The sequence below is a fragment of the Mytilus edulis genome, chromosome 7 (assembly GCF_963676685.1).
Source record: "Mytilus edulis chromosome 7, xbMytEdul2.2, whole genome shotgun sequence".
In the NCBI taxonomy this organism is placed as follows: Eukaryota; Metazoa; Mollusca; class Bivalvia; order Mytilida; family Mytilidae; genus Mytilus; species Mytilus edulis.
In genome coordinates, this window is record NC_092350.1 from 1,304,140 (window position 1) to 1,317,772 (window position 13,633).

At 33.9% G+C, this 13,633-nt stretch overlaps 1 protein-coding gene across 5 annotated transcripts in view; it reads left to right on the plus strand.

Moving 5' to 3' along the window:
- Positions 1 to 13,633, plus strand: part of LOC139529708 (ankyrin repeat and sterile alpha motif domain-containing protein 1B-like) — a 110,318-nt gene that overhangs the window by 33,778 nt on the left and 62,907 nt on the right. For all 5 annotated transcript variants that reach the window (XR_011665877.1, XR_011665876.1, XR_011665878.1 and 2 more), the window contains one exon: positions 404 to 573. Coding sequence is in view for 2 of the 5 variants with exons in the window: in XM_071325562.1 (XP_071181663.1) it covers positions 404 to 573 (170 nt within the window). In the remaining 3 variants the exon portion in view is untranslated. The remainder of the gene's footprint in view (positions 1 to 403; positions 574 to 13,633) is intronic.

A 13,633-nucleotide genomic window follows, 5' to 3' on the forward strand; every position in this document is an offset into this window, starting at 1 on the left:
TGTAAGCAATTATAGGCCACTGTAAGTCCTTTAACAATGAGAAAAAACCATACCATATAGTCAGCTATTACAGGCACGACGTAAAAAATGTGAACAATTCAAACTAGAAAATTAATTGTTTAATATTTAACAAAAGAATTATCGAAAAAACCTTGATATGACAGGCATGAATCAATGACATGTCCTTTGCAAAGATTCAAAGCTTAAATTCAAAACAAATTTTAACGAGGTCCAAAGATTTTATTATTGTTTTGATAATTTAATGTTATTTTCATTCATATAAAAGTTAGAAAATAATTTAGATTGCACAACTGTCAATTAAAGCATGCATCTTTTGAAAATTTTATAGGATAAAGATTGATTCAGTATAATGTATGTTTAACCATTTTGATTTTCTGTACAGCACCCAAGCCTCATTCATTAGAGTTTACCAAGAAGAGGTTGTCGGAGCACAGATTTCCTACGACTCCAACAGGCTACCCACAACCACCCACACCTGACTTCCCACCTCCGTCCCCACACACAGCAAGAAAGGGGATAGAACAAAAAATAGCAGATATTGAAGTGCCTTCTGTAAGTCACAAAACTTATTCTAACCATAAATTGTGACCTTTGACATTACACATTCTCACCAAAAACACATCATTATAGCATTACATATTCATACTAGAAACCCAGAAACATTGACATAACACATTCACACTAGAAATCCTAAACCATTTACTTTACCTAACACATTCACACTGGAAACTAGTGACAGTGAAAACACATTCACACCAGAAATCAGAAACCATCGACAAAACACATTCACACCAGAAATCAGAAACCGTTGACAAAACACATTCACACCAGAAATCAGAAACCATCGACAAAACACATTCACACCAGAAATCAGAAACCGTTGACAAAACACATTCACACCAGAAATCAGAAACCGTTGACAAAACACATTCACACCAGAAATCAGAAACCATTGACAAAACACATTCACACCAGAAATCAGAAACCGTTGACAAAACACATTCACACCAGAAATCAGAAACCGTTGACAAAACACATTCACACCAGAAATCAGAAACCATTGACAAAACACATTCACACCAGAAATCAGAAACCATTGACAAAACACATTCACACCAGAAATCAGAAACCGTTGACAAAACACATTCACACCAGAAATCAGAAACCATTGACAAAACACATTCACACCAGAAATCAGAAACCATTGACAAAACACATTCACACCAGAAATCAGAAACCGTTGACAAAACACATTCACACCAGAAATCAGAAACCGTTGACAAAACACATTCACACCAGAAATCAGAAACCATTGACAAAACACATTCACACCAGAAATCAGAAACCGTTGACAAAACACATTCACACCAGAAATCAGAAACCATTGACAAAACACATTCACACCAGAAATCAGAAACCGTTGACAAAACACATTCACACCAGAAATCAGAAACCGTTGACAAAACACATTCACACCAGAAATCAGAAACCATTGACAAAACACATTCACACCAGAAATCAGAAACCATTGACAAAACCACTGGTAGACCTATTTGGCAAATGACCGCGATTTTTGGCAAATCTCCGCGGAACGGATAATAAGTAGAGGTTCATCGTAAATTTTTCGTTTTACAGTATATTTTGCGGTTCTCCGGAGATTTTCCGTGTCTCAGGGAATTATCCGTTTGTCCGATTAAACTGGTGTGTATTGAGTCAGTGATAGAACCAGTGATGCGTGAGCGACGGTTATTAATAGATCGTTGTATAATACGTTATCTGTGAGCAACGGTTATTAATAGATCGTTGTGATTATATACACTGTTTACAGTCAGATAAAAATAACCGTCTTATTACCCTTTTCAGTCGAGAAATAAAAAGCGGTGGTTTTGATATTAAAGTTACTTGCAATTTAAATATCGAATTTAGTTCAATAAAGAATAATCTATTTAAATGTGACCAATGAACAGGAAAATGCACGTGGTAACTTTGCAATACTACAAATATGTTCACCTTACAAAATTCTTCTTTATTGTCATGTTAAGATAAATCAGTTCCTGTAAAAACAGTAAAAACAGAGTCTTAATTACTGCAGATGCCGTAATCCGACATAATGTCATACTGATTTGACACTTGTCTAGTGTGAGTAACACCTGCTGTGATATGTTTGCAATACAACATGGACAAGCGGGAGGTCGTAAATCAATCTGTTGATCCGAATTTAACTTTACCTGTACAGATATTTATTTATGGAGGATATCATAGATACATTTAATAAATTGTATTGTATTCAATGGAGATAATTTAAATACACAATATAATTTATTAAGACATATTTGCAGGTATACATTGAACATGTTTTCTCCAACCAAGAAGGTTTGATATTGAATGCTTTTTTTTTTTTTTTTTTTTATTTTTTTTTTTATCAAACTTCGATCTGATCAGTCTCGTAGATTATAAACGAGTAATTCGTTTATAGTTACACATTGTTACTCTTCTAATGTCTTTTTCTTTGTGCTATTAAAAAAAACCTCACAATTTTCCACATCAGATCGACATTTATATATATATGAATACTGGAAATCATTTTTCCGTTCGACACCACGCTCCCCACAAGAGCCCCAAGATATAATCATACCTGTCAATCACTAGCCGCAAGTTGAACATTTTGGCCAGCCTTCCTCGTGCTTTCAATTATGACATCGTTGCGAATTTTTTTTTTTTTAAATTGACATGTGTAAAGAATAAAGTGATGGGAAGTTTATTTTACGACCTATCAGAACTTCTTGTGATTCTAATAAGATTTTTCTTAGGCCGCATTTCTTTCTAAAAAGAATTTTGTAAACGTTGTGTCTCGTGTGTTACTGTTTTCTAAACGATACACGAGTAGAAACAAATACATCGTTTGATAAATCTTAAGGTTCATGTGGACCCTATGGCTAAAATGGCCGTATTTTCACCTCAAAATTTTCTCTGAGTACAGACAAACCTGCGCATCTGGAAAAGTTTTAAGGCATAGCATGCCCTAGATAAATAGAATTCAAATGCATTGTATGATTTAGAAAATTCATAACTTAACTGGATTTTGCCGTACACTTTTTTTAGTCTCTGCAGAAGACGATAAAATTAACAAACAGTTGAGTTTACCTTGATATGGTCCACTCAGGTACACAGTTTAAATAACCAATTATTGTCAGGTATCTATTGTCCGTCTAATGTCCATGTCAATTAAAAATGCTCACTTTAATTTTTACCTGTGGGGAAGTTCTCAAACCCGGTTCCCAACTTAGTTTATTTTGGCACCTTCTGGAGAAATGAAAAAAAGTGCACGTCAAAATCCTGGTAAGTTTTTACTTTTCTAAAACATAAAACATACTTAAAATTCATTTATCTAGGGCATGCTATGCCTGAATTTTTTTACAAATGCGCAGGTTTGTCTGTACCCAGAGTAAATTTTGAGGTGAAAATACGGCCATTTTAGCCATAGGGTCCACATGAACCTTAAATGACCCTGTTTGAATTGTCAATAATGCATGCACATGTTGTTGGTAATCAGACTTTTTTACAAACGTAGAAACAAATACTTCGTTTAATCAGATTGAAGTTAGAAACAAATGCAGCGTTTGTACTAACAAACGACAAACTGCAGACGCATTTTTAGTGTTTGCATAGTTTGTCAAAGTTTATGTTAACTTTGCAAACGTATTTGTTTGAAAAAAATGATCAAAACATGTGCGAGCTTAGCCGTTTGCATCGTTTATGTTAGAAAGAAATGCATCTTTAATGAGTCTGAATCCGTAACCGTCAAAATAGCATGCTTTACAAAAAGATCAGCCAATTCAAACGTTTCTTTACACAAAGATGATTTTAAGTACGTCATACATTAATACATGTAAATTAAACATTTATTTAAGTAAATTTTTTTCGTATCTATCTTTTTCGTATCTATCAATTTGGTTACAGGGTTTATGCAAGTAAGATGTACCGTGTGGTGCGTTTTCAGATTCATTTCTCAACAACTTCCTGTGAACCGAAATATTTCGGCGGGGGTATCAACGGCGGCAAGCTTACAGTTTAACTTGCTTAAATTTTATTCAAGTCAGTTTATTGAAATAAAATTGAAAATGGAAATGGGGAATGTGTCAAAGAGATAGCAACCCGACCATAGAAAAACAGCAGCAGAAGGTCACCAACAGGTCTTCAATGTAGCGAGAAACTCCCGCACCCGAAGGCGTCCTTCAGCTGGCCCCTAATCAAATATATACTAGTTCAGTGATAATGAACGCCATACTAATTTCCAAATTGTACACAAGAGACTAAAATTAAAATTATACAAGACTAACAAAGGCCAGATGCTCCTGACTTGGGACAGGCGGAAAATGCGGCGGGGTTAAACATGTTTATGAGATCTCAACCCTCCCCCTATACCTCTAGTAGCCAAAGTAGAAAAGTAAACGCATAACTATACGCACATTTAAAATTCAGTTCTAAAGAAGTCCGAGTCTGATGTCAGAAGATTTAACCAGATAAAATAAACAAAATGACATTGTTTTTGCAGAAGATTAATCCAGACATTAACGTACTTTGGCTTCCCATTTGTTCCACTGTGTAGGATAACTTATTTACGCATTACATCATTAATAATTACCAATATTAAAATGCTGAAATGCAAGTTGTATACTTATTATTTTACTAATTTGCGTTTTGGTTCCGTTCAAATTTGCTGTTATAGCATGTATAGATTCCTTGATTTTCAGACCTTCAGTTGTTAAATACTAGTCAGTAAAGAGCTAAAGATTTTGCCTTCCAGCAGAGCCAACAATTAAGCATCAGACGTATACGTGATACATTAATCATATATATATGTAATATCAGTAATGGACTCCTAGACTTTTTCTCCTTTTATAGCCGACTATGCAGTATGGGCTGTGCTCATTGTTGAAGGCCGTACGGTGACCTACATGTATAGTTGTTAATTTCTGTGGCATATGGTCTCTTAACGAGAGTTTTCTCATTGGCAATCACACCACATCTTTTTTTTAAACGGACTCATTTAGCATTTGTTATATTCTCAACGGTTGAGAAAAACTCCATGGATGACAAGTCAACTGGGGTTTTGAGTTGAACATTTTGATTGTGTATGTTTATAAGGGTTTCAATAGGATTTATATAGAAGAAGAGAGAATATATATGGACAAAAAGTGCACAACAAAGGGCCAAAAAAGTAAATAAAATAGACACCAAGAAAACAAAGAATATAGAATAATGGGGGAAAATATGAAGACTACAGAAAAATTACCTACAACTATAAGACAATATTCAAGACCCTCGTATGTGTTCAAATACAATCTGTATACACTATAGTATATATCTTGCTATAAAGTTCCGTTCTCAATGTTATTTGCTCGAGCATGACTGTCTGATTCTATTTAATTTTTAAATTGATGTCCAGTGGCAAACATTTCTAGAGTCGTGTCATTCAGGAAGTAAATACAAGAAAAAATGAATCTGTTCATGCGCGGGTTGGTTAAAAATAGAGCTCCCTACATATATCTTGTTTAAAAAAATATTTATTTTACTCAGCTATCTTCAAGGCACTATCTTCTTCTGTTACATGAAATTGTGATACTGTGAAATTGACTGATTAGATTTTATTTTAGCCATGATTGCCAAAGTTTTAAGTAGTAGAGACCATTTCCGTGACCTGAGTTTGTTGCACTCTGTGGGTAAAATCAGTAGTTTTTTTTTTTTAGCCTTCTGAGATTTTAATAACTTATTTTCGAATGATGGAACCATATCAAAATAATAAATTGAACACGGGTTTGACAGTCAGTAAACTGTCACACAAGAAATAGATTGAATGTTGCATGTACACTAGTCCAATTTGTAATGTTGTCTTTACGTCCTTCCACATTCTTTTTTTTTCAAAATCCGGGATCCGCTTTCGAATATATTATTATGGGAGTCTGTCAATGGAGCTAGAGATACATTTAACGACCTTGACTGGCTACACAACCCTTGCACGGTAGATAAATACATCATACACAGATACACTGGCTGGTTAAAGGGACAATAAACCAGAAGTGTAAATTGCCCCAGGTATTTTAAGTATATTGTGTGTAATGTGTCAACAGCCACGTGTTAGTGAATTCACAGTCGCTTGAATTTTAGTGATATATGTATGAAAAAAAATTTAAAAAAATATATTATACATATAACAGTATTTAAAAAAAAAAAAAAATTCATACATATAACACTAAAATTCAAGCGACTGTGGTGAATTCAAAGATAATCAAAATGATCTAATTCACGTGGTAATCTACCATACAGCTACGCATCATCGCACATCGCAAACAACTAGCTTTGCATTGTAAGATATTTAATTATACCCCCGCTTTGAAAAAAGGGGGGTATACTGTTTTACCTCTGTCCGTCAGTCCGTCAGTCCATCCGTCCGTCCGTCAGTCTGTCAGTCAGTCCGTCCGTCCCATGAATATTTTTCGTCACATTTTTTGTCAGGAACTACACTACCAGGATTTCTGAAATTTGGTTTCAGGCTTGATATAAGTCAGGTACACTTGGAACTTGATGCGTTTTCAGATTCATCACTCAACAACTTCCTGTTTACCGAACACTTGTTTGATTTTACACATGATAGCCAAGTTTAAAATTTTCGTCACATTTTTCTCAGGAACTACAATACAAGGATTTCTGAAATTTGGTTTAATGGTTAATATAAGTCAGCTATACCGTGGTAACCAAGGTCTGTCGTTTTTAACTGTTTATATGGGAATTGGTGAAGGTCTGTCGTTTTTAACTGTTTATATGGGAATTGGTGAAAAAGTCATAGTTCAAAGTCATAAATGAGCGTAAATAAGTGTTCCGTGAAAATTCAGGGCCGTAACTACATTGAGGCAAATGAGGCAAATGCCTCATGTTAGAAATTTAAAAAAAAAAAACTTAAACAAAAGATTGTCTTAATATCAAATTAATTTCATAGAAAGTGTCTAGCAAGAAGCAAGTTCTCTTCACTCTCTGGTGTCTGCCCCTGCATGTTTTTCGTGATCCATGTTTCTATTTTACTTTTAGTTTTCAGAGTTGATAGTCTATTGTTTGTACTTCTATGTGACTGTCCCGGGTTTGTCATTTGTTCATTTATTGTCCTACTTTATGACTATAGCTGAGTGTTGATTTTCATTTGTAAACGTGTGGTTTTGCAATGTTTCATGCCCACCGATGTCCAGATATTGTGCGAGAAAATATTTTAAGAAGATACGATGCTACAAGACACAGAAAAAAATTGTCGTTTCTGCATGGAGAATTGAACTTGATATCAAAGAGTACAAAACTGTTTTTTTTTAGGGTAGATAAAACTAGAAAGCTGACATGGTTTAAATTAAAGTAAGGTCACCAATTTCCCGGATTCAAATAATTTGGTAAAAAAAAAATAGTGTATTGCCATATGACCTAGCTTTTCTATTGAAGGGTTTAACTTGCATTAAGTCATGTTCAGACCCTCTAACAGAAAATAAAGGAATATGGAGTAAATGTGCACGAAACATAATCGCACAGAGACAATGCATAGAAAAAATTCTAAAAGACAATGGTCAAAGTTGCTGGAGGGTCTTCAACAATAAAAGAATCAATAATACCGTAAAACAGGGCCAAGATGGTCGGCCCTATTGTCGACTGAAGCAGTACTAGTACTTAAAGTACAATCTGTCACTTTATTTAAATCTAGTCATAAAAAAATAACTATAGTCCAAGCACAATACAATTAAGACAAGAACAGACAAGACAGGTCCTGTATTAATGATTATGAGAATTACGATTTTTGCTTTATCCTACATATCGGTCTTTTAATGTTTTCCATAAAACCTAAAAGTCTTAAATCACAATGAATCTATGTTCTTGCTTTGAGACCGGATTATTGTCGAAAAATAGCAAACAATTAATTGCGTTTTAATGTCGGAAAGAGTCCGGGAAACTTTCAGAATGCACGATTTTTCGTAATTTTTCTCAGAGCTTCTGGGGGCCTTGAGCGGCCCCCAAACCCCTCGTCAATTTTTTTTTTATATATATAATTTTTAAATATATTTTGCCTCACTATTAGATGAGGCTAGTTACGGCCCTGAAATTGTTTTCGAAAATCTAATTTGTTCATAATTCTTTTATGTAATAAACTTATTTAAATAAATTTGTACCTTCCCTTGTCTGATCACCACCATGGCTAAAGGTATTACTCCCAAATGTATTGTGAGGTGACACGTTCAGGTATTCAAGCGATTTCCTGTCGGACTTGCAAGTTCATGCATCGCTTCACTTCTAAGGGTATTGATCAGTGTATACGACCGATAACTTGTAACTTACCATTTTGAACTATCAGGTGTATAGTATAAATCTCTGTCTTGGGTGTCCGATATACTAGTCATTACTAAACGCATAAGCTTGTTTATAAATTACATTTCTGTTGTGAAGAATATTATTTATAAAAATCTAAATAATTCCAAAAAAAAAAGATTTGATAAAATAAAAATCTGTTTTCACATTTTTTCCAAGGGTAAATTTGGGGAAATGTATTGTAAGTACTCGTTCTCAAAAGTGAAGGACAGTTTGAAACATACAAGAAATATTGATTTAACAAACAATACGCAGTTATCGACCATTCTTTTATACGCCTTGATAGAAAGTTACGGAACTATAGATAGTTGCAATTCAAAATTATATACATTTTTACATTGAACATAAGAAAGACACATACATTTTGTTTATTTGGGTTAAAAGTTTTGTAAATGAACTAGTCCTCGTATGACAACAGTATGTTATCATGGGATGTCGATGGACGAAGAAGAAGAAGAGAACTTATTTGAATTAAATACAGGTCGATATTTAACTTGCTTTGGGTTCATCGAAGTTATGGACATAGTAAAATCACAGATTTCTATTTCAACAATATTGTTCTCGAACAAAGGAAGGAGTTGTCATTACAATTGTTGGCTATAATGTATAATGATGTGAACATGGTTCCTGTTCCGACATGCATGTTATATATGCCACTGGACAAACACTAATTATCCCCAAGGGATGTGAATATTTTGCTGGAAAACTATTGAGTTTCAAAGTTTCAAATTAATTTCGGGATTTATTTTCCTTCTTGGTATTCAATATTCAATAACAGAAAAAAAGAATAAACTGCTTGTCCGCTAAATAGGGATATTCTTGTTATAGTTATATTAAAAAATAGGGATATATGACATTAAATTGGTTCTGTCTTTTTTTTAAAACATCGTTAAAAAGATGTGTGTCTAAGGTGAACGACACAAGAACCCTGTAATACTAGTACGAGAGCATATAAACATTCCTTCTCAATAATATGGTTGTATTGGAAATCTTTTCATACAGATTGACAACTCATGGTCCGATATGCATGTAATATTTGCCACATGACGCCCATAGTTCTTTCTACCCTCATCATCTTATTCTTTGATATTGCTGTAAACATCGATGGTTCACACCCAAACAAAATGGGAGTAATGTACCTTCTGATAGCTTCTCCGTGTTATACACTTGTGAAACTTAATATATAGACGAAATTTCGGTATTGAAATGAATCTACATCTCACAAACAGGATTTTTAAATAACGATTTTGAGCAATCGTTGTAGGTTCATGAATATTCATATGGTGCTTTTCTTTAGCGCCAATTGGAAAAAACGTATCTTTAAATAAAGTTTTCATTATTAAACATATTCCTCAGAAATCAGTTATCATAAAACCATACGAGTTATGATAAACCTTGAGAGTTCTAAGCACTGTACATGTACTATAGTAAAGTTGTAAGTCTGTTCTGTCACAAAACTTGTAAGCGATGGTCCATGCAGTTATATTCATGTCTGGAAATGTCCTTGGCTGTTTATCCAAAAGATATAGTCTGGTTTTTTTCTGTTTCCCATCGTTTTTTGAGAAATTCATTTAATCGTTAACTGGGTAAAGACCAGTGGCAAATATCTCTCTGTTCGTTCTGTCGATTTGGGAAGATATTTTCTAATTCATTTGAAAATATCTATATGACTATTGTGTTTGCAATGTTCAATGCTTAGACTTTGAAAAGGCGCTAATAAAGCTAACTAAATATTATTTTGATAAAAGAGGTAATACAACAAATTTAATTTTTCAAACAAATAATTCTGTAAACATCGCGTGTGAGGGTTTACTCGGAGTTAAAAGAAAAGACAACAGGGCAAATCTGATGAAAAAAAAATCCCGAAAATTCGTAGTAACAGGAAATTAAACAGTAATTAAAACCCCCTCCTCAAACAAATGTACCTCATGACCTGTATTATGCTGAGGTACAATTTATTTGGTGAAAAAAATATAGAATGCTGGAAGTGTTTCGATGTGCTATTGGAAAATCCTTTGAAAAAAATGGGTAGGGTTCACCAGGCCACGGCTTAGATAGCACTTCACAGAAAATATAGTTACAATTGAGCCACAGAATGTTGAATAACCTTCCAACCCTGGCATTCTAATACGTTAGGCCAACTGTTAGTGTCATACATGCAAAACTACAGACCTATCTACGGAGTGCTACCATACTCACATGCTCCCGATACTAGTATGTTGAAGAAGTAATGAAATTAATAGAACCAGAGCCGGATTTAGTGGGGAATGGCGTTGATGAGAGTTTTTAATAGTCTTGATTTGATTGATTGATATACATGGAAGTTTTTAACGACACTGACTCAATGACTGGCTATACAACACATAGAAGCTTTTGACGACATTGACTGCCTAAACAGCCCTTTGAGTTTCTCAGTCGGCTATAAAGGGGGAATGACACGGTGTCCGCCCCCTTTTGTTGAAAAATAAATATTGATTATATAGGGAATCACTTGAGAATGACTGGAGCTGGTCCTCTCATGACAATATCAGTTAGTCTCCCCTCTCCTTATATATAAAAAAAATCTGGATCTGCCACTGAAAACAAGTTGAATAAATTAAAAAAAGAATGTGTCACTAGTATACACGGATGCCCAATCCGCACTATCATTTTCTATGTTTAACAGACCAAGGACTTTCTTTAATTAGTATAGATAGTCCCTGAGTGGACTGAGGAAATGAGGTAATTCTAATTTGGCATTAAATTTAGAAAGATCATATCATTGTGAACATGTGTACTAAGTTTAAAATTGATTGGATATCAACTTCATCAAACACTACCTCGACCAAAAACTTCAACCTGAAGCGGGACAGACGGACGAACGAACAAACGAACAGACAGACCAGAAACAATGCTGAGAATGGAACATCCAAAGTATATATTTTTAATCTTTATTGCAAAATTACACCCATAAGGGTCAAGCAATATAAACAAACATTGTAATATAAGGTAATCTTATACACTCCCACTCCTGAAACACAAACAAAATTAAAAGTCATCTGATTGCAATCTTATAACTGTTAATACTGATGAAGTCGCTTTATCATTGATTTATAAGATACAAGTTGTGACCTTCGAAATTGTTTTATATTATTTTATTTGTATATTTTCCTATAGAATTTTAAGGTACCTCCGTTGTCCTTAAAAAAATCCCTTCCATAATATCCAAAACTTCATTGTTGATTTGAAAAAAAAATGATTTTAGATTTTCGATTATCAATTGAAATGAACCAACTAGAGCCTCAACTTTCAAGCGCACAATCATTACACATCACTTTAACCCTGAGTTGACATTCCACAATCGGTCAGTAACATCACCTGTGTTTATAGTTACAGGGTATTTCCCGCCGTTGGACAATCCCGTGCAGTCGACACAATTGATTTTTAACATTCTCTATTATGAGCGAGGTCAAGTTTTAGATCAAGTTAATTACATATATTTTTAACGTTAATTATTAAAAAAAAAACGTATCATCATTTCTTTTCTTTTCTTTTTTTTTGCTAGTATAGTAAATAAATCTCAATCCCGGGATGTAGATACACTTAACATTAGACCTGGAAGTGCCTTCTTATAAATGGAGAAACTGTCTTTCACATTAAAATTTAAAAGAATATTATCGCTCAGGCATATTTTAAATTTTGTAATAAGATGATTGATTGTTGGTTGTTTAACTTCCAGTGGCAAATATTCCATAAATGTCAGGACGAACTTAGTTTTAAGATCGAACTCTCAAAAGATAATTGAAAAACAGTAATGATGACAGAAGAACTTTGATACGTGTGAAATAACCATCCAACCTTTTAAATATAACTTATTTATATTTCAAAAAGTAACAGATTAGTTTACAAGACGTGCATTGACGTACTTTCATATCTTTAAAATGGAACTTCTTTGTCTAAAAGACAACCCACGAGTTGTCGAAATCCAGTTGCATGCATACTATATACATACATATGCATATTATGCATCGACGATCGTTGTATTACGTAACATACTGCTATACCAATTGACCCCTGATATCAACTAAGGTTAGAACTTCCTCCAGGCCGTTCATTTTATTTTTGTTCCAATAAACGGTTCTTGAATCAATTATAATTTCTGAAGTATTTACGATGAAAGCATTATTCTCAAATCGTCTTACACAATGATAAAATTGTATTTATACCACAATTGAAAAGTAATTTAATAAAACAAATGACAGATGAACTGATTAATTATAAAGATGAATGTATGTCCATATGCTCATATATATATATACACATTCGGACTAAAATTCGTAACTTGTTATTATCTCATCGTAGCATATTGTTAATTTTGCTAATATATGCCTTCAACCCCAAGAGGTATAAATGTGCATTTCATTCTGAAAGATTAATAGATCAGCAGGTGATCAAGACCGTTTTAAAAATTCCTATTTGCCAATGAAGTTTAAATGATCTGCGTCCTCAGAAATACACATGTATTTTTCCATCATAAAAGTAAACCTTAACCCCGAGAAATATATAATCTGTTTCTCTCTAAATTTACAGAAACAATAAATTTTTGAAAATTCCTTATATCTCAATCGATTAATGATACTAGTAGTTCTGTAAACTTCTACATATATCACAATCTGTACCTCAATACAACCGTCCCTCACACTTAACGGATTATACAACGATCAATTAATGATTGAACGTCGCTCACGCATAACGGATTATACAACCGACCTTTTAATAACCGTCGCTCACGCATCACTGGTTCTATCAATGACTCAATACACACCTGTTTTATCGGACAAACGGATAATTCCCTGAGACACGGAAAATCTCCGGAGAACCGCAAAATATTCTGTAAAACGGAATATTTACGATGAACCTCTATTTATTATCCGTTCCGCGCAGATTGGCCAAAAAACACCGATTTTTTTACAAAAATCACGGTGATTTTCCAAATAGGTCTGCCAGTGAACACATTCACACCAGAAATCAGAAACCGTTGACAAAACACATTCACACCAGAAATCAGAAACCATTGACAAAACACATTCACACCAGAAATCAGAAACCATTGACAAAACACATTCACACCAGAAATCAGAAACCGTTGACAAAACACATTCACACCAGAAATCAGAAACCGTTGACAAAACACATTCACACCAGAAATCAGAAACCATTGACAAAACACATTCAC